The following is a 22,702-nucleotide window of genomic DNA, read 5'->3' as shown; positions in this document are numbered from 1 at the left end:
TATTGGAATCATCAGCGCAGTATATATCACATCACATGTATTGTTATATATTGGATATTTATCCCATTTTATTATGCATTATGCTAGATTTAATGTGTGATTGTTTTTAATTTTTGAATAAAAAGTATAGATTTTTATTGAATTAGTGCTTTGACTTGAGTAAATTATTGCTGTCCCCCAATCTTTACGTTTTTATATATATATATATATATATATATATATATATATATGTGTGGTGAGATCAATGGCGTGGGAGGCAAACATGGAGATGGGTCTTAGTGCTAGGAGCCTATCTCACCCCATACTCACTGTAACTCTCCTCTCACTACCCTAAGCTTCAGTGTCCATTGATTCTCCCACCTGCATTACTGTGTCTTCTCTTGCTGCTGCTGACTGAGCTCTGGTCTCTAAACACTGCAGTGCACTTCCTGGTCACATGACACATTCAAGGTGTCCATCAGTGCTCAAGGCATGCCCCATACTCAAGAGGCATGCCTCTATTAGATCTCTTTCTGTGCAGCTTACTGCCTGTGGTGTGGCCCCGCCCCCAGCTCTGCAAGCAATGTCTGACTATACAGAAGCGAGGCTGAGCTGCTTCATCTTTCCTCTCCCTGCAGTCCCAGCGAGCTCAACAAAGCTGGTGAGTGTTAACTTTAAAAATGATTACAATAAACAAAGAAGATGTTCATAAGTTATAAATATCTTTATATATATATCAAATCTGCTCTGCCTCCCCTGTCTATCCTGACAGCACGTCCCTGGCCAGGCCCATTTTTTTTAGTACAGACCCTTAAACTTTGTAAAGCTAACAAGTAAGTATATAGAATGGATAGCATATACGAGCATCAATTGATCATATAATCTATTTAATACTTTTTAGTGGGGTTGTTTTTTGTGTTTTCTTACTTCTGATTATTTGAAACTTTTACTTTTGAGATATTCAGATATGAGGATTAAGGTTTTCTATTTTATAATGTGGAAAAGCAGTGCAGGTTTAATGATTCAGACTAAACCACAGTCTGTTCTGGACAACTTCATTAAAGCTGGCCATACACGCTACAATTATCGGGGCGATCGGCCCGATAACTGTAGCGTGTGTGCAGGCGACCGAGGGTTAAATATTGCTCGGTCAGGCATGCCGGATTGTCCAGCATGCCCGTCCGATGCAATATTGAAGAGGTAAACTGTCAGCAGCATCGGGCAGTGTATGCCCAGCCGCGGCCAACAGACAGACATTTCCTGTGTTCCTTCCCATGGTAGGAACAGGGAAATGTCTCCTCCCACAGGGGCAGATGTCGGGCTGATACACTGTAAGAGAAATCTCAGAGTGTATGCCGCGGACATCAGCGGCTGGCAGGCGGCCAGATAAAATGTTGGTCGGTCTGGCAAGCATTTTATCTGGACGTGTATGCCCAGCTTTAGCAATTAGGTGTCTTTAGTACAAAATATATCTCCAGTAAGCTTTAAGAACAGTGTTTACTAGTGGCAAGTTTATTAGATTAACCTTTCTTCCTTGTACTATCATATTGATACAAATAAATATTTAAACATTTAAGTTGTGTCCATCTATTTGCATCACTTAATTTATATTTCCATTTGTACTGGAGGTGGGAGGTGGAAAGAAGATTCTCATTTGATTTTTAAAGACAACAACAGATGTTTGTATGTAATTATACCTCTACATCAGTGATTCCCAACCTTGGTCCTCAAGGCACACTAACAGTCCTGGTTTTAGTGATATCCCTGCTTAAGCACAGGTTAAATCAAAATAACTAAGGTACTAATGAAGTCACCTGTGCTCAACTATGGCTATCCTTAAAACCTGGACTGTTAGTGTGCCTTGAGGACCGTGGTTGGGAACCCCTGCTCTACATGGTAGATGTGATTTCCACATTTATTAATAATGTTCCAGACACTATTTTCTCTTGTGCATATTATACTTCACTACATTATTATATTGTGTACAAATAATACAACTTTAGCAGTTACTGTTAACTCAGTGAAGCCATGTTTCTGTGCAATATTTACATTCTCCTCTTACTGCATGTGATGTAAAGCGTTGCGGAATATGTGTGCGCATTTATAAATAACTGGTAATAATAAGTATTCATAACTGCTATGTCTGACCATATGTTAGGTGCAAATGCTGCTGGTTTTGTGTTGGATGAATCTTTAGATGCTTATGCGTGTGCTTTTATGCATTTTTTATGTGCATTTCTAACTAAGTATAATAAGAGCACAATTGCGTCCAAACAATACTGACAGCTCACATCTATACACAGCATTCAATGATCCATGTTATTACATATTTGCTTGAGATAATAAATGATAATTCCACTAAAAATAATTTTGGCTATTAAAACAATTATTCTGGGTTCTAAACTTTAGTGCGATAACTCCTGATACATAAAATAGAACTTGTGCTTGAAATTGACGATTGAAAAGTCAGAAACACCCTGAGCCTGATGCAGAGGTCAAGTCCATTTTCCTTGCCGGGACTGCACTTTTTATTACTGCATATGCTTCTATGAGCAATTAATAGGCATATGCATCTCCTCTTGCGTCTAAGTAGGTGGAACAGGTGGCAATGAGGAATTTGCACATAGCCCACAATTCTGTCTCACTGAACTTAGTCTATCTAGATTTATGTGTGTACATATAAATACGCCTATTTTTAGATGCATCTTTTGCATAAAGAATAGGACTGGTACAAGTGCACACTGACAAAATGATGGCTGTGAAATTAAGCATACAGCATATCGATAGGTGCATACACTTGTCAAGCACCTGGTCAAATATATGCATTTAGCTCTGTGCACATGAGTTGCAGCTGACTTATGTTCCAATCTTCATTGGCCCCACTTTGGCTGCCATCTCATACCCCTTTTACACTGGAGCTAATACCCGGGTTTTTGCAGGGTTAACCCGGGCAGCTCCCTGGTGTAAAAGGGGAAAGGGTTGGATCGCCGTGTTGAGTGACCCGGCAATCCAACCCAGGTAAATAGCAGGGTTTAACACGGGCGTAGCCCATGAAACCCTGCTTTGAGAACAGCGCACTCCTGGTAACGATGACCTGGAGTACGCTGCTAGCGGGCCGATTGGTCCGGCTTCAGTGGCGCTTAGAGATGACGTCATTTCCAAGCGTCCATTTTCACGCCGGGAAAGCCTGGTCTATGCAGACCCGACTCTGGTGTGAGCGGCGCCGACTAAATTCCGGGTCTGATCCGGATAGGAATTCTGTTCCAACTCCGGGTTAGACCCGGAATTTTGGTGGAAAAGGGGTATTATAGATCATTTGTTGGAAAGTGACTTAGCAACCCATGCAATAATATGTGCAGTCTGCAATTTACTGACATGGTTGCATATAGGTAGCTCTATTCTTAATAATGTATGTGCTGTATGACAACTACAATGCATTTCTGAGTTTTCAAAGATTGATTTAATTCATAGATACTATTTTTAGTATCAGAAGTTATTCCAGTAAGTTTTAGTAGCCAACATAGAGTGTTTAACTAGGCATCATCTTTTATTAAGTGGAATTAGGCTTTAGAAAAAGAAGTGAAGATAAAAAATAATGCTGAAAAGCTGGGTGACTTTTATAATGTTGAAATTATAGAGTGTCTCAACCTGTTTCATGGTATTACTATTTTTAATAATTCATTACATTTGGTATTATACTTCTCAGATCATCCCTGATGCTCACATCTAAACTGGGATGTAACCTGATGAGCAGAAGCTTTTTATAAAGGTCAGAGCTTTTGCATAAACAAGTATATTGTGTGCATATGGGCGAAATTATCAAGAAAAATTAAAAAAAGCAATAACATTTCCTTTTTTTTTTTTTTTTTTTAGAAATGTTCATGCTGTTTTTGCATTGAGCTACTTTTCTTCCTATGCACCAGTTTTTTTTTCTTTTCGATGTATATATTTTCTGCAAATGACTGTAAACCCATAATTATTTGTTAAAAAAGGTGTGTAAATGAGTCATTATAATAGCATTCATTCTGCTACTCCTTTTGTATAGCCACTTGTGGAAACAAGGCTGACAATCATATCATGTTGTTTTTTTTCCCACTATTAAGCACATTCAATGTACCTGAAACATGAGAATAACATATCAAATGTACAGCAAGGCAAAATAAAAATAAAAAGCACAGTCCCGAGAGCATATATCACACAGCTTATTGCATTCAGCACAGAACCAGTGTGCTGAGGCCATTTGTCCATGTCTCCTGGGAGATGTACAAGATGCCTTTGGCTTTGTTATTTTATTTTCATCATTTTAACTATTGTACTAGTAAAACTACAATCTGATCTCACTATGAAAATTTGATATCTAGGTTTGTTGCGTGCCGTGAGAAAGTCTAAAAGTTGTTTTAGGTAAATCAAGAAGGTATTACAAATATAGAAATGAATGTACTTGAAATAAGCAGGATTATAGGAGAATTGTGTTTGCTGTTTTATATGCCATGATTAAAGGTATTGCTTCTCACTTTACCAGAACAGTTTAGTTTACTAAATGAATAGATTACCTAACCCCTCCTTGTACCCCATACTTGCCGAAATTCTAAATCCTCTCCCCGATGGAAGACCCGGAGAGGAGATTCTGTGACATCTTCGGGGGGCCACGGCCAGAAAAAGGCTGCGATTCGTGGGTCCGCGAGCAGGGGGTTGGGATAAATTACGTGATTCTAGTAATTTTACCCCCGGCCTCTATTTGCGGACTCGAAAATTCCCCGTAAAATCTCCCCATCCTGCCCAGTTCACTAGGAAGTGTGCAGGATGCGGGAGATATGCCTACTCTTCCAGGGGTGCGTGGGGTTACCTGGAAAACGGGAGCCTATCGCAACTTCCGGGAGAGTAGGCATGTATGTGTACCCCTTCCCCGAAATTGTTATTGTTAATGATATAAATGTGAAAAAGGCAATTTCACGTTTGGACTTCACTGTGTCTATGGCTTGGGATGAGTTAATTTAGTAGTCAAAACACTCTTAGGACATTATTCAGCAACAGTGCCTATATTGTCCCGATTATTTTTGGTTAACATCGACACAATAAATTTCATTTCCTCAATTCTTTTCCCCACTATTCAGAAAAAACTTTTCAGGGCAGCAGTTGCGTTAACACACTGTCCCTGCAAAGTCCCTGCAGGCAGTTTTTTTGGCTATCTGAACAGACTACATGCTCTCCGTACACTGCACAGTGTGTGTATGTATATATATATATATATATATATATATATTAAAAAAACAGTCTGAATGGCAGCACTCTTGGATTCATACAAGAAAGAATCCTGACAAAAGTGTAACAACTGAAACGTTGAATTCAAAGACTGGGCTCCTGACCATTTTTTCTTGTATGATCCGCGAGTGCCGCCATTCAGATTGTTTTTTACATGTTTATTGTGGAAGGCACCCTGTGTGGTGTATATATTGCAGGATGTGGAGTGCCGAGCTCTGCGCATATATACTGTATATGTTTACTAGCGACCCACCCCGCCTTCAGACGGGAGCAATTTCATCTAGCCAAAGCCCTCTGTATCTCATATCCTATGTCATGTCACCAGAGTCCCCTGCATCTCACCACAACGCCCTGCTTCTCACTCCTGCCCCCTGCATCTCACCAGTGTCACCACAATCCCCACTGCTGCTGCCCTGCAGCTGGCTTGGGCCTGGCCACTGGGATTTGCTGGGAAGGGCAGTGTGACCATGGATGAGAGATTTTTATTGCAAGTACCATCCATAAACATTATCAGCAGCATGCCCACAGGGCTGGGGCACCTGTGCATATTTCCACAGCCTCCATGCTCACCCCTCCCCAGCTGCCGAACATGGCGATGAGCAATATCCTATTTGCACAATGTACTCTGTATTTCCTGGGATTTCAGTTGAGCTTCCTCGCCATGGTGCCCCTGTCCGAGAACAGCGCTGACTTCCATGGGAGGTGCCTCCTGTTCACCGAGGGCGTGTAGCTGGGCGGGAACATCACGCAGTAGAGGGAGCACTTCATTGTGGAGGAGTTGTGGCCAGAGTTCACCTGCAGGTAAATTATAGGGATGGACACGGACTCTGATGGTTACTAACCATCGATGCTTTTGTTCCTATGGCAGTATTTTTACCATTTGATGGTGGCGGTCCAATGCTTTCAACCATCAAAGGGAAATCATTCGATGGTGTTCCGATGTTTTTTGTTTTTAATTTCTGATAGCTATGCCTCCCTGGCTACTTTCTAGCTGCTGTGTCTGCATCAGGACGTCTTAATGGGTTCGTTGGAGGCTGTCTCTCACTCTCTGTCTGCCTCAGACATGACCCTGCTCCATCCCTGACTCCCTCCCCTCTCTAGGCTGCTGCTAAGCAACAGGGCACATTGCTATATCTGATTGGCTCTACCTGTCTGTTGCTGTTTAGGCACACTGGCCAGCACCTATACAACAGCTTGGTGCAAGATTTTTTTCTGTGACTTTACTTCACTAAAATCATCACTGCTCGGCTCCCTTTTATCACAGATGAATGGTATATACACCTACACCTTCATTGACCAGTGCTGTATAGAATAGTGAAAACCCAATCAAAATCCATCCAGTGGTTCAAGAGATTAGCCCCAATGAACAGGCAGACCCCTAAACCAATGAATTTATTTTATATAGAGAAGAGATATGTACACTATATATATATATATAGATATATATATATATATAGCCCTTCCCAACGATTCTCTGACTTGAATACATGGGCTGGATTGCCCAGTGAGCAGCAGGTTGTGGGTGTGTCATAGGTGTGGGTCTCTGCTTGGACACTATCTGATATCACCGACATGTGCTGCTGCTGTGTATGGTCATGTCCCCTCCTCAAAAAATCAATGTAAAATAGTAGGCGTTACGCGCTGCAAAGGAAGACATTTGTCCCTCTCAGCAGCTGGTAGCAGTAGACTGTTACTAAGGCTGTGTTTAATATAATGCACATGCAGAACAAAGAATTTATGAGTCATCATTCTAAGTTACATGGGGCTTTTACATATATAATTGTGTACAACAACTTAGGCAAACACTTGTAAGAATAACATTTCACCTTTTCAGTTAGATTTATTGTTTTGTTATATTGCACTGTTTTGTGAGTAAATTCAGATAGTGACTCCTTTTTCATGTCTGAGCATAACATTTCGGGTACACATCTGCTAGAAATATGCATATATTACATATATATTTTTATTAAACAGGTGTTAGTTCATTTTATAGTCTTGTCAGCATTAGAAATAAGATCAATTTCCACTTTAGTAATATGACCAGTACTGACCTGATTTCCAGACTTGCATACATATGTTCTGTTCCTCCGAATGCTTCTCTTGAAGAACCCAGAACAGCCATCACATGCATAAACTCCATAATGTTTACCAGAACTGCGGTCCCCACATACTTTACAAGGAATGTCCAAGATGCGACCTGTAGGTAGTGATATGTGATGTTAGTAAAAAAAAAATTTTTTATGTTGTAATATGCAAACAGTGATTCCAATACATTGGTAATTCAATGACAGGGCAATGGCCTACCATGAACCACAAAAACAACTAGTGTGCCACTGAATAGATAGTACAAGTTTTATGAATAGTAATTTTAATATTTGAATAAATAAGCCTAAATGGTGGAGCTGCGGTTGTTACCTCTCTAGCCTTTACAATATTTATGCATCTATATTATCAATAATTAACTAATTAGTGATAATAGGCATCTATATTATCACTAATTAACTAATAATTTTGCCTGTATCAAGGTTTCTCAACCTTTTCATATCACATATCCCTTTACAAATGCAAATGTCTACCTCTTAATGTGTGTCATAGTATCCATGATACAAAATAAAATGTGTTCATGTATTTAAATAATCCTCTCATTTATCTACATGTATACCAAGCAACTCCTTACATATTTAATATTGCAATAAACAGTACAGGATTTGGAGTGAACATTAGTTCAACTTTTTTTTTTACTTTTTCCCCACTTTAAAATAGAAGAGAAAATTGAATAAAGTTGATTTTATTCATTAAGCTCTTGATAAATAGTTGATTAAAGTTACGCAATGTGGTAATAAAATGTGTTCATGGGTTGGGTTGTGAAATTTTAGTAATTTTTTACAAAAAAAACCCTATAATGTGTAAAAGGGTGTCATCTGATGCATCTATAGAGCTATTATGCAAAGACTACATGGCCCGTATGTAATAGCTTGCGAGTTTTGCCTTTTACATTTTTACCGCTTTAAGTCTATGGGTTAAATTGCCAGAATCGCACAGGTCATCTAACTTTCAGGCTATTACAGGAAGGCTGATGTTGATTGAGGTCGTGGACTTTTGACTAGGCACTCACAAACCGGAGTCATGTAAAAGACAGGGAGTTCTTGAAATGTGGTGATGTGTGCTTTGGAAATAGACATTCCTGCAGCATATTCCTCCTAAACTGGACTAATATGTTTCTTGTTTGTTGTACATTATACTGTTGTAAAGGAACCAGTTTCTATTACTCTTAAAATAAACCAAAGATGCAGCTTCCAAGACCAGTACAGTACAGTACATGTTCTCTGCCATGGTAATGTTTTTCTCACAGAATATGCATTTCTCTAGAACAGCTTAGACCTGCCTTAGTGTACAGTAATATAAGATATTGATTCCATGTGATCCCTCCAATTCTCAGAGTATATCTGTGCACTCTTATTTCAGTACGTATTTCAAACACTTTACCTACATTCAAGTACTGGTTCACCACTTCTGACAGCCTGGACAGGAACAAGCTACAGGACAGTACAGGAGTTTGTCAAGTAGCCAGGACACAAGTTTTGTATGCATTAATTAAAAGCTATGGCTGCTGCTCATTGGTGACCCATACAGTAAATACTCAGTAACGTGAGAAATTGAATCTCCTGCTCAGCTGGCAATGCTATCCTTAGCAAGCTTTTAACAAGGGTCCCAAATCTTCATCCTGATAGGCTAATTGAACTAGCTATGATTTTTCTTGGTCTGCACAAATGGGTCTGCAGGCTTCACTAACTTGTTCTATGCATTCTCTCTCTGGCATTGTGAGCGAAAACAGTATGCAATGTTATCTCAACTGATGTCCTGCATCCAAGCATCTAATACAAATTCCTCAGTCCTATAACGATCACTTATTTACATCTGTTTATCTTAAGATTTGCTTTTCCATACAGAGCATGTGCACCAATGATGTACACACTTGCACCCATGCTGTATTTCATGCTTTTCAGTTTCATTTATTCGCATCACCTTATGCCTGAAGAGGTAGAATGGGATGGGCCACCATAGTAAGAGCAGGTTCAGGTTACTATGACACAAACATGGATGCATCAGCCTTTTAGGAGTGGTATATTGTGTGCGTGCTGTGGGTCTAGTGCAACGATATGCAATAATGATGATGACTATATTGACCCAGAAGATAGTACTTAAATTGTTACACAGAGTTGCGCCACTCAATTTTTTTTTGTCAATTTTGTAATTTGTGTTATTTTTATATTTGAATACATCTTATATTGAAAAGGTAATTGTTGCATTTATTAATGACATTGTCAAGACTGTGTTTTCTCTTGTGTATTGTACACATCATTTGCTCCTGCATTGCATGCACAGAACTAAATGTCTATATCTATATGCATCATTTCGGTAATGGACCTTGTTCTTTTTGGTATTCTTTGGGCCTATTATTTATAATGAAGTATTCAAATCACTGCAAGTGGATACTTAACTACTGGAGCAATCCAGCATTGCTCCAGTGTGGGCACAGCTGCTCCAAAAAGCAGCTGTCCCCACGTCCTAACACCTGCAGTTATGCCGCTAATTTATAACAAGGTTACTTTACCTTGCCAGGTATGACCCATCACTGTTAGTGCACATGGAGTAGTCTGGCAAGGGCGGAAGATTCCATTTGTTTCTTTCTTCGCAACCCAACACCATCTGAAGATAGCGTAGGCTCCAGCAGGAAAACTCTGAAAATGTTCAGTTTTTGGAGTTTGCTGAATATTAGGTTACCCTATCAGGCCCCTAATAATGAATGGGCCTATTTCTCCAAACGTGTAAACTCGCATTTCTGCACATGTAATGGGCCCATTAGTTTGGTAGCCATCATCATCAGAACACACATCAGCTAGCCCTATTCTTGATACAAATTATATACCTAGAAAAATGCATATTTTAGTTTCCGTCCAACTCAGCATAGCCCACAATTCCATCAACACACCCTCACTTAACAATGCGTCTGTGAGAATGCCCCATTACCAACTAGTGTCATGTTGCAGGATAAATATATGGATTTTGTTTTCCAGTTTAGCATTGGTGCTGGCAGCATCAAGACACAGTCTAATAGGCTCCCTGATTTTCTCCAGGAACCACTGCAAGATTGTATGGACTTAGCTGCCAAGAGCCCTTAGGTTGCAGAATTCTAACTGCCCTCTTAATGTGAATAGCTGAGTGGTATGGTAATGTTGTATGGTAAGAATGTACAGGATACGAAAAATGGTCCAGACAGAGCAATATTTGGGGTGACAGTATCACAAACGAATAAACAAACACAGTTTATAAACACAATCACAGGTTCACAAATGCATAAACAGGCAGAGGTCAATGTCACAAGCACAAGTTTGCAAACAAATAAAAAGAAACTGGTCAGGGTCACAGCCACAGATTTGCATATGGATAAACAGAAAGTGGACAATATCACAAGCACAGAATCAATGTCAGGAACACTTGTAGAGGACTGTTACTCAATATGACAGATACAGGGGCCCATTTATCATTAAATATTTGCAATATATTTCCCGAAAACTTGACGCAGTCACTTCACTCCCAGCACTTTGCAGGGACAGGCTACTTTCGGAGTCCCTGTCCCTACAGGTGCAATGTGATACATGCGGGCACTATGATCGCGTCCTGCAATTTGATCATGGGCGCTAATATCGCGCCCAGATTGCGTTGCAAATGTGATTATTAATAAATGGACCCCACAATAACAAACATTTGAGCTAGGTAATACAATGTGCTTTTTTATAGACAAGTACATGTTTAAATTTGGCACCCTTGGTGCTTGGCAGTTGGCACTAATGTGACCGCTTGTCAAAAACCCCAGCAGTGCTGTCTGCCCCTGGTACAATCCGATGGATCAGAGCCCATAGTGAGGAGGGAGGCAGCAAGGCAAGAGCAGCGCCCAGCAGGCTGGAGGAGGTACAAGAAAGCCAGCATGGCAAATGGCACACTTTTTAGCCTAACCAGTGAAGTCCAGCATTAAACTTTCTGGTAAGTACCTTTGTCAATGTCAGGATGCATTTTCTTTTATGTAATAGCATATTTTTTTGCTATTTTCTCATTTATATGTATTTAAAAATATGATTGTTATATGATTTATAAAGTGTAATTTCCAAATTATTTTGGTATCACCTAATTCAGTGGTTCCCAAACTGTTGCACCCTGGGGTGCCTCAGGGCAGTTGCAGGGGTGGCTTGGGTTGGTGGCCATTACCAAATAAAATGATCTTTAGTCAATGTAATAGGCAAAACCAGTGCTAATAACTGCCAGTCAAAAAATGTGTGGACAAAAATAAGCGCAGCCCTATCAACCACCACATACTGACCCTAAGGGTGGCATATAAGCACAATTTACTTCACTTCATTTTTGCTGAATTTCTCAATAAGAAACTTTTGGCCCAGGGGAGCCGTGGAAAAATGCTGATACTCTAGGGCGCAGTTATTCAAAAAAGTTTGGGAACCACTGACCTAGTTGCTAAAACAGAGAAATGAATAACCTGGATGACACATATGAAGGCTGATATGTTTTAGCTTCATGCCACTGACATCTTTACATATATTTGAGAAATGCTTTTTACATAGACCACCCCTACCGACAAGTCTATAAGTGTGCTCTTAAATCTGCATAGGCAACTTATTGTATGTACAGTGCTGATTCTGATTAGTGACTGCTCCTCCATCTACAAATACAGGGGTCTATTTACTAAGCAGTGTTAGGAGACATAGTGAAAAGTGATAAGAAAGTGATAAGGTGCCAGCCAATCAGCTCCCAACTGTCATTTTTCAAACACAGCCTGTGAGATGACAGTTGGAAGCTGATTGGCTGGAACCTTATCACTTTGTGGTGCATCACCACCACAAATAACCTAACCTAAAGGGGCTGAGCGCAATCGACCAAGTGTGTCTAGGTACACCTTTCTCTAATCTCTATATATACAGAGGAGGACAAACCTCTGCGATTTGCAGCTCACCCGACCACAACCTTTAGGGCCTGATTCAGAGGTGGACACTAATGCGTACACAGCCACACATTCGCAGCTGTGAAAATATGCTAATGTTAGCAAAGATCACCCGAGCATAAAGACGCCCACTGCTGCACGCATAAATATCGGTAACATTGAAGGACATCGGTGGCCATTTTACCCTTGCGGCAGGTCTGACCTGCTGCAGCCTAGGGAACTCTTCTGCTATGCAGGACTACGTATGCACTTACAATGGCTAATTTATGCACGCCTACGTAACAGCGGTCAAACGCCCAGACACGTCTATGTTTCCTTAACCACCCCCCGTCAACACCCCAAAAATGGTCACTTCCTGTCATTCAATGTGCAATGGGCCTCCGAAGGTTCTGCGGCCTCGCACGGCGAATGCTGCGGGATCGCACAGCTGCCTTCGCACACACACACTGCGATGCATATGCATGCACAATGGCAAACAATCACTCAGTCTGCGTGCGAATTGCAAAAGAGTCCACCTCTGAATCAGGCCCTTAGTGCGCAAGTGACACTGTGTAATACTTAGGGGCCCATTTATCAAGGATCGCTTTTGCAATGCGATCAAGGCATGCCAGTAACGCCCCTGATTGCTATGCAAAAAGCGATTTCTTCGTCCCGATGTATCATCACCCGGGACATGCAGGTCCTTGCAATGTCTCCGGAGAGCGGCCGGCCACTGCAGGAGGTGGTGCGCATAAGCAGTCCCATGGACTACACATGCACATCCGCCTTAGCCGGGCAGGGTTCCGGCGGATCTCTCCGTCGGCTAATATTGTGTGGTGTAGCCCATAGTCTACAGCGGCTAACATCACCTTCAGATGGCGTTATCTGTGGGGGCCAATATCTGGAATGCATCGCATTCAGGATATTGGTAAATTTGGCCGCATCGCTTCCCCCATAGAAAACTATGGGGGAGGTGGCTGTGAGCGGCAATGGAGGGATCACAGAAGGTATCGGAGATAAGGGGGATACTTAGTATTTGAGGTAAACCCTCAAAAACTGGTGTTTTACCTCAAATACACTTTGATAGATGGGCCCTAGTGGTAGATGTCTTCTTGTTTATAATGCTAGTGTACTGATAGTGACTTCCACAATGGTGTAATTCACATTAGTTTCCATTTATGTATTACTTTATGAAGGAATACACCTTGGGGGACACTAAAAATATATATTTTTATCTTTAACAACCACTGGGGGCATGTATCAAAGCTTGAAGAGAGATAAAGTACCAGTCAATCAGCTCCTAACTGCCACTTTACAGGCTGTATTTGAAAATGACAGTTAAGCGCTGATTGGTTGGCACTTATCTCTCTTCAGCTTGACACATCTTCCCCAGTAGCGTTCGTTCTAACTGGAACTGACATCTCAACACTAGTTAAGATAAATATGGATATTTTTATTTGTCAGACCAAAATGTAGGTTTTCTGACGCTCCTAAAGCGCAGAGGTTTGCCTGGAAACAGGAGAAGCTGTTTTCTGGATAGACGTAATTTTACAATGGCTCCTGACACGTCCATGGGGTCCCCAGCTTGTCACTGATAGCCCTGCACCAGGTGTGTGACTGCCCCTTCTATACACTGTACATATACTGCGCACAGGGGAATATACACTGTTAATGGGGAGCAAGCTTTAGGACAGAACACAGCCTTTTGGTTAACAGCAGCAACTTGTGATCAACAAACTATTAATAAATGCACTTACTGTATGTAGCCGAAGAATGACAAAACATTATTTAATATGTCAATATTTTAAAATACGTCTTGTTCAGTACTTTGTTCTGTCGTTTATTATAAGTTATTGATTTCGATAACTTTACTTTTTATTAACATGCTGTTGCTTATTAAATTGTACTTTTATAATGTGTATCTGTTTATTGTTATACCCTACCTTGCAGCCCACTTGAGAAAAATATAAATGAGACTAGAAAGGGCAATAGTTATATTAATATAGATACCTACCAGCATCTAGTCGAGGAACCCCACACACTGTCATGTAAATCATAATAAAATAACCTGGAGCAAATATCTTTTTACTGCTTTACCTACACTGATTATTATATTATTGGGTTTAAAATAATGAAATGAGCGGCAGGTAACACAGGAGGAGGAGACTGAGCATTACTGGCGTATCAGTTATTATCTATTGCTCACTATAGTCATTTCATGGGTATAAGATGTGTAATTGCTGACTTAATTGTGCTGTGACCGACAATGTCTTACGTGTAAACTAATAATAAGATACTAATAAAAGTCAATAGCTGATTGCTTGATACAGACACCTTTGCAGTGTGTTAGTAAATACTTCCCAGTGTGGTCACTAGACAGGAACCCATTACTTATCTGCGCTCACTTTCCTGGCTGGATGCCGGCGTTATTGCTACTCTATGAAGGAACTCATTGGTGCAGCTCACATGTATCCTCCAGGTCTCATGCAGTTTTGCGATTAACAGTAAATTGATGTAGATTTTTCCCATCGGCTCCTGTAGAAAATACTGTAAAGCGATCCAATACAATAAATCGACTTTCTGCACAAATATGTCTGTACTTCTTACGTGTACATGTGTTTTGTTTCAGGAGCAAGCATTGTGCAAAATGATTACTTCTGGGGTGGTAGTAATTGTTTTGTTTGATATTAAGTCAGCAACATGCATCCTCCACTAAAGAAAAATTACTATTGAAGTGCAAATGGGAATAAAATTAACCACACACACAGTTCTGGGCGACAAGGTCCAGTTAAGGACACATGTAGATGCCTAACTGCGGGAGAACCAGCTCTCAGCACTTCTCTGTTGTCCAAAGATGTGAGAGGGACAGGCCAATATCTGTCTTCCTTCAGCCACGTTTACCAAAATGCATCCTATTCATTTTTATAAGATCATTATCAGATTTGTAATGGTTGGTTCCAGGCTACACTACTGCATTTGCCAATATTACTGCCGATATGGATTAAGCATTAATAAAAATATTATTCTTATGTAGTGTAAGGTGAACTCTACTATATATAAGACTAGTTCTGGTTAACTAGAACATTGTTCAGAGGTTCCTCATTGCATGATACTATATTTCTATGAACATCCATCCCGTGTGACTTTCATCATTAACATACTGCCTTGTTTCAATTATTTATGTACTGCACTTGTTGCACTTTATTTTATAAAACGGATATCATAACTACATGATACTTTGTTTTCATCAAACAATTTTTTATTTGTTATTATTACTGATATTAAGAAAGATTATCATGGAAGCTGCTACTCAACAAAATCTGAAAGTGTATTAGTGGATACAAATATTATATACACTCTCTAGAGTTCTCATTTGTCATATATATATATATATTAGATGCCTCATACATGGAAATTTAAAATATGTTTTTAGGTTTAATTTGAAGAACTTGTTAATAGATACCTTTGGAAATGGTCCATATATATATATATATATATATATATATATATATATGTACAGTATTTGCCTAATTCTATAAATTTCCCCCCAAATAAGTCTTACTGTGAAAGGCAGTATCCATCCATGCAACCTCTAGTCACTCAACTTGTGTGTTAGCACTGGCAATGTGTCACCTGTGTCCATACTAGTTATATTCTGCCTGTTTAGAAAGCTTTACCCCATTTAACTATGTGTAAAAATACAGATTATTCAAAATAAACTTTGATTATATATATAGATAGATAGATTAAAATCATTATTATGTGATATTGCAATAACCTTTTTACACTCGATACTACTTCTGTAAGTGGGGGTATGGGGGGTATATTTGTTTTGGTAAGATTATTGTGGAGTATATTGCCACTTGGAGAAAACGAGCTGAAGCTTTATACATGGAAAAAGCACACCACTGACATAAATAATAGTCAGATATTAATCTTGATAAATGTGGCAAATGTATTACGATTTGAATTCATATATCTGAAACGTAAAACTACTTTCAAGCGTTCTGCAATGCACAAAGGCTCGCAAAGCAAAAAATAAGTAGCTCGCAAAACAGAAAATAAGTATATATATATATATATTATATATATATATATATACTGTATATATAGTTAAAATAAAATGTCATGACTCCTTTGTTTACACTTGCAGCTCTCTTTACCAAATACAACATATATCATAGTTATTAAGTAGCAATAGGGGCAGCATAATGAAATGTTTCTTTCAATGAGGTGACAATGATCAAGTTGCTGAATCTTTAATGAACTGTGATATTACCTTGAAATGCAGGTTTATGTAAAATGTAATACATAGCTAATTCAGTTATGCCTTTATTTCACCTGCCTGCCATCTATTTTAAAAAACAATAGGTATATGGTTTTCTGGGTACAAATAATCACAACGCCAGAGTACACGGAGGGAGGAACAAACCACATAACTCCTGCATTGCAATGTCAACTATTTGCCAGTGAAAATAATTATAGATTATACTGGTGCTCTATCTGCACCCGTATGATAATTATACATGGAGGTGCATAACAACAATCCCATTTGCCTTACTTACTCTGAACCAAAACACATCATGTATTGTGCAGAAAATAACAGTATAGTTGGTAGCAGTAAGAAATAGTATACTGTTTTATAAACACTAGGTAAAAGCAAATATTCATTACATAGCAATTCGTCAATAGCATAGATTATTATTATTATTATTATTATTATTATTATTATTATTATTGTTGTTGTTGTTGTTGTTGTTGGTATTCTTATTTGCTTGGCGTTGTATGATATTTAGTACATTATTGGTAACTGAATGCCAACCTATGTTTACAAGACTTTTTGGGAGATCAATAAAGTAAATACCGTGTCACTTGCTGATCATTTGTGACACGAAGCATTGAAGCCTCGTAAAGTTGTTATGTTGATCAGGACAAGTCATTTACATACTACTGATAAAAATACAGATTAGATGAATGGGTGACACGTAATAGCTGCTTTTATTAAGGAGATTTCATATGCATTTATGTGAAGTTTGATATCTATTTAGATTACTCACATGTAGATTGAAATACTACATACAAAGCCACTGACATCTTGTTCTCACACAAGGTTTGTCTGATAGATAGATATCCTATCAGTGCACAATATCTGAGAGAAGCCAGAGAGGACATTGAGAAGCTGGAGTGCCAAGGATTAGAGGTGAGCATCTTTCCACAAGGGCATGGAGTGTAAAGGAGACTGTACCCTACGGCAATGACTAAGGCAATTCCCAAAGTAAGACAAGGGAGACATTAGATAAAGTGTTAACTTAATGATTTCCCCATTGAATTTCGTTTGACTGCCTCCAACCAGCACAAGCTGCCACATCTCCTGCTAAATGAAACTCGACAGCTGCTATATACAACAGGGCTAGGGAAAAGAGGGATTAAGCCTGGGTGGGAGTGAAGGGGGGCTGTGGAGTTACTTCATGGAAACTTTCATACCATTAATATCAGTAATAAATGTTCATATCAAGGCAAATTTATCATAGGCAGTTTCATTGTACAGCCTACAGTAGGCTATCTAGTAGGCGCTGAGAGCATAAACTGGCTTGTTTTCTTTATGTTCATGTGTAATTACAAGGTCTTTTTGCCACCTACCTATTGATTCACCAGTGACCCGTCAAAAAGAGTAGCATGGGAATTCTGGTATCACACAATGCTAACAGGGAGAGCACTCACCCCCCTCCTTCAGGCTTAACTTCCAGTGATAGAAACTCCACCTTCTGAACCCCATACTCACACTACATCATTACTGCTTGTACTGCATGGGACGTCATAGCACAAGCAGGACCCTGCCACTGACACAGCATTGTACTGACCCCAGCTCATGCTGATAGCAGATCACAGATAAGGGAAAGGTCATCACTATACAGTGGATGTAGTAAGGATAGTGAGAGTCTATCTGACGGGTAATTCACCCCTTGCTTGGGAACTTGACAATCACTATTTAGGTGTGTTTGAAAAAAATAATAATAGTAATATATATTAACCAAACACATGGATAATGGGGACAACTGATTAATTAGGCTTTGAGGGGTCCTGTGTCTGAGCAACATCTCTTCCTCCAGGCAGTCTGGACTTGACAGTGCAACCAGAGAAAACAGATTTTTATTGAACTGGGAAACCGTTTTTAACATCCCGCAGCGGGGGAGCTTTGGGACTTTTTGTGTGTTATAATTGCTTAAAGATATATGGCAGCTTAGATTACTGTAATTACCATCAGAGGCTGTTGAAAGAAGTTAGTCTGGGTCTAAAGGACTGCTGTTTGGGTTCTTATTACCACCCAGGCAGAGATCAGTTCACATAGCTATACTCATCCAGCCAGCCTCAAAGTTTCTGTACTAGGGCACTCACTAGTACAGTCTCAATGCACCTGTGTGCAATCCAATTATTTCGTAACAATATTTAATAGTCATTGGAATAAAACCCACCAACAGACTTGTAAGCATATATCTATCTATCTATCTATCTATCTATCTATCTATCTATCTATCTATCTAATCTATCTATCTATCTCTATCGCCTAGTATTTTGGTCACATTTAAAATAAAATGTGTGAATGTTTTGGGGTGTTTTTCTATTACTTATCTTCCTGCAGAGATGCGGCATTTTCTTATTCTGTGGTTTAGCACTATTAATAATAAAAGCATCTCATACTGTATTTTGATTTGCCTGGAAGGAAAGGCCAGCATATCCTGACTGTCTCCGGAGGAAAGTGATTGGCCATGTCTGCTTGTGGCAAGGTATCTCATTTTCCTGCTATGGTCACAGACAAATATTGCAAATATTTTTTTATTCTTGCACTCATTTATAATATTCCTAAATATAAGCATCATATAATAGCCTAAGATTAGTACTATGCAGTCTAATAACAATATTAACATTAATGAGAATAATCTAGTTATGTCTTTTTTCTGTGTGCAATATAAATCACATTAGCTGTAATTTAAAGGTTTTCAGATTTGCCAAATGAAATGAGGGATTAATGAGAAAGATGCAATGTCTGATTAGTTCCTAATGACTCTTTATTTGATCAGGTATTTATGTCACCTTCACTACCAGCGGGAACTTTTCTATTTAATTCTGGAATAAATTGCTTTACCAGGCATCTCACAGTTACAAAGAAAGTCAGTAACAATGTAATCCTTATTTCACTTCCACCAATGTCCAGATAAACTTTGCACAGGATTAGCAGCGACGTTTGCAATAAACAATCAGCCACACAGAGACCTTCCCAGTGCTAAAATGCCTACATTCAGGATTAGGAGGAATGTGACTTTAGTTGTTGTTTTTTTCATTCTGGGATTGTTTGCCATAATTAGTGATGCCGTGTGCAATAGACTGAATTTAAATCGGCTTTCAGTGGTTATGTGAGCAGTTATACACTCTTTCCTTGTTCTTTAGATAACGTAACATAAATAACAAGTCACAACAAATGTGTGTATCAAACTTATTCTGAGTACCTATTAAAGGTATGTATGAAGGACGTCTAGTTTATAACATTCTCGTATATGAGAATTTAAAATGTATAAAATAGATTATCTAAAGATAAAGTTTAGCTGTCTCTATATAATTCCATATACTCGATTGCTTGACTAAAATGATAGATTTATCTGCCCATCAGAAAGGGCCACATTATGTTACCGATAGTGACTTGCCCTAAACCAACACCCCCCTCACATCGTCCTCAGAAGACAGCAGAAGGCATTTCTGTTACCCACTTGTTGATCCCGCAGGTTTGCTCATCCTGTCAGATATCTGCAGAATGTCCTGATGAGGTCCTGTGACAGGTGCACGCCAGAGCTCACTGCTCTCCCCGCCTGGCCAATCCAAGCATCCTCGTCCAATGGTGATTACTCGAAAAATAGTAATAAGTCTCACAGGCGGAAAAAAACACCTGTTATGGTTGCACAAGTTTCTGTTTCCCACTGTACAAGATATTCCCAGAACAAAAAGGAAAAATAATAAAAAGTAAATTGCTTACTGGCTTCTTGGAGCCACACAATTGTTCAATATGCCAATCACTGACAGCAAAAAAACAGCATTTCCGAAAACAGGCTTGCATGTGCCTAAGTAGGCTGAGAGCTCTGTGGTGAAGGAGCAAGGTTTCACACTAGGCAGTGCCCGGCTCTGTGGAGAGGAGCCTGGCTTACAGAAGTTCAGTGCTCTGAGTGACTTTGTGCTTTGAGCCGCAGGCTTCAGCTTTTAGAATAAAATGGGGATAGGAGCAAGTGACAGGACAACTGGGGAGGAGAGAAGTGCCCCCTGCTCTTCCCCATGCAAGGAGCAGCGTGACGTCAGGCCAGCACGGGGAGGCGATGCTAGGAATGGACCTCCCAGAGGAAACCCTCTGGCCATGCAGGGCTGCTCCCCTGGCACCACGCTACCTGGGTGAGAACTGTCACACTGACGGCCAGGTACAGTAGTAATGTGCAATCAGCATCTATGGTGTACTGGGTGTATCTTCCTGCTGCCCAATGGCCGCTCATCTCAGGATAGGAAGTCTGTGGAGTACTTAGATGATGTCTCAGGTACTATGTGACTGTCTGTGCCAGTGTGCCATACATGCCCCTTCTGCCAGCTTCAATTACACTTACACCATTATCTCATAGCTCTCACTATTTTTAAACTGGCAGTCGGATTGCGCTTTCTTCAACTTTAGAAGATATTTCACTTTACATACACATTACCTCATGTGACATTATTCCTATACACATTATACATATTTCACACTGCAAAAAGAAAACATATATATATATATATATATATATATATATATATATATATATATATATATATATTCTTTATGTATGATAGAGTCCCTGCAATTCATGTACTGCTAGTGCCTCAATTACTGACAGGCACATCTTACAGGTGCCTCATCGCCAAGCACCGTGTACATAGTCCCCTGTTGCCTAATACACACTAGGGGCAGGAAAACTTTGTATAAACTTTTATATTGAGACGATCAAGTACAGCTAGACCCCTGAAGGTATTCTACACCTGACCTCTTCCTATATATAGTATACCCGGCGCTGTCACCTGTACTCAGATAGGTTAGCACACTGACATGAGATATGTGCATTTCTACATGTCATTACTGGTGCTCCACCGGTTAAGGGAACAATTGTCATGCTCGCCGCATTGTAGAAAACCTTTGTTCCTGTTGCTGTCAGCATAAGATATATCGGTAGCTAGTACTTCATAAGATGTACATAAAACATGCATCAGAAACTTGGGCTAAATTCGCCAAAGTGTAGGAATTAGTTATAGGCCCACATGTAAAAAAATATTCATACACAAATTAGATTATCTATTAATAATGTAGCAAGTGACTTCTCTGTAAATTGACAGCTTCAATGTCTTGTTTTTTTTTTTTTTTTTTAAATGTTTTGTAATATATATGCGGCTTAATGGGGGACAGATTTGTGCTAAAGTCATTTTTCTTAGTAAACCCCTAGCCTAGTACATTGCTGACAGTTGTCACAATATCCAGCTGTACTCACAATGTACAGATACATACAGTGGCTGCCAGGTACTTGTCATTATCATCTCATTTATTACATAACATAACACCAGAATATTGTGCAGGGATGTACAATGGAGCATGTAACGTGTCAAACACGCCATTAAACAAACATGTATTTAGAGTAGATTTATTGCCAAACGGTTGTAACGGATAGCCCTGTTTTGTAATTTATTCAATTTGGTAATTATAAAGAAAGTTTAATCTCTTCTAATCGTGTAGAAATATGGATCATTACCTATGCAAGCATTGATACATTATATGGATTAACATCATACTTAGCACTAAGGGATGTATTTATTCCCTTATGTTGGTAAACAGCTGTATCCAGTATCAGTACGTAGTATGTGGGTGCCATGCCCTCTTACACGAAGCATTGGCGGGCACCTAACTCTTGTAGGAAGGACTGTAATGTAGTGAAGTACAATTAATTATTTTTCTACAATGTTACCTCTTATAAATAATAGTGACAACATATTTACAAGGAAACATTTTAAAATAATTTCACTGTTAGTAGTAAACAAACAATAATTCAAGTTGTGTCAGGCTGTAGTCATCATTCATTATATTTTAATATAGTCTGGGTGTTAGAAAAGTTTTCTACCCGCAGTTCAAAAAACAGGGAAATCTTGCGTATGATACAAGTGCAGCAACATTGCCCTAACTGTACTGGTGTGTCACATCTGCCAAATGAGAGCACACAAGTGCTGTGATATATACATGTACTGAGCAGAGGGAGGAGTCCTACACATTTACATGGCTCATCTTCTAATAAACGAATTTAGAACAATTGTGTTGGCTGCTTGGAAAGTTCTTTTAGAATAACAGGCATCTTGTAACTAAAGTGTGATTTTCTCCAAATGTAATCGTTTATTTATTCCATGTGGTTAAGATCCATCTGT

The 22,702-nt window shown here is 39.3% G+C and overlaps 1 protein-coding gene across 1 annotated transcript in view; it reads right to left on the bottom strand.

Annotated features, from left to right (window-relative positions):
* NR2E1 (nuclear receptor subfamily 2 group E member 1) overlaps positions 1-20,029 on the bottom strand; it is a 42,585-nt gene extending 22,556 nt beyond the window's left edge. The window contains exons 1-2 of the mRNA XM_088460405.1: positions 19,996-20,029; positions 7,293-7,438 (exon numbers count right to left, since the gene is read on the bottom strand). Coding sequence (XP_088316531.1) covers positions 7,293-7,438; positions 19,996-20,020 — 171 coding nt within the window. The 5' untranslated portion in view covers positions 20,021-20,029. The remainder of the gene's footprint in view (positions 1-7,292; positions 7,439-19,995) is intronic.
* Positions 20,030-22,702: the final 2,673 nt, after the last annotated feature.

This window comes from Taudactylus pleione, unplaced genomic scaffold (assembly GCF_031769625.1).
Source record: "Taudactylus pleione unplaced genomic scaffold, aTauple2 ptg000046l, whole genome shotgun sequence".
Classification (NCBI taxonomy): Eukaryota; Metazoa; Chordata; class Amphibia; order Anura; family Myobatrachidae; genus Taudactylus; species Taudactylus pleione.
This window is presented reverse-complemented; position numbering and strand designations above follow the sequence as displayed.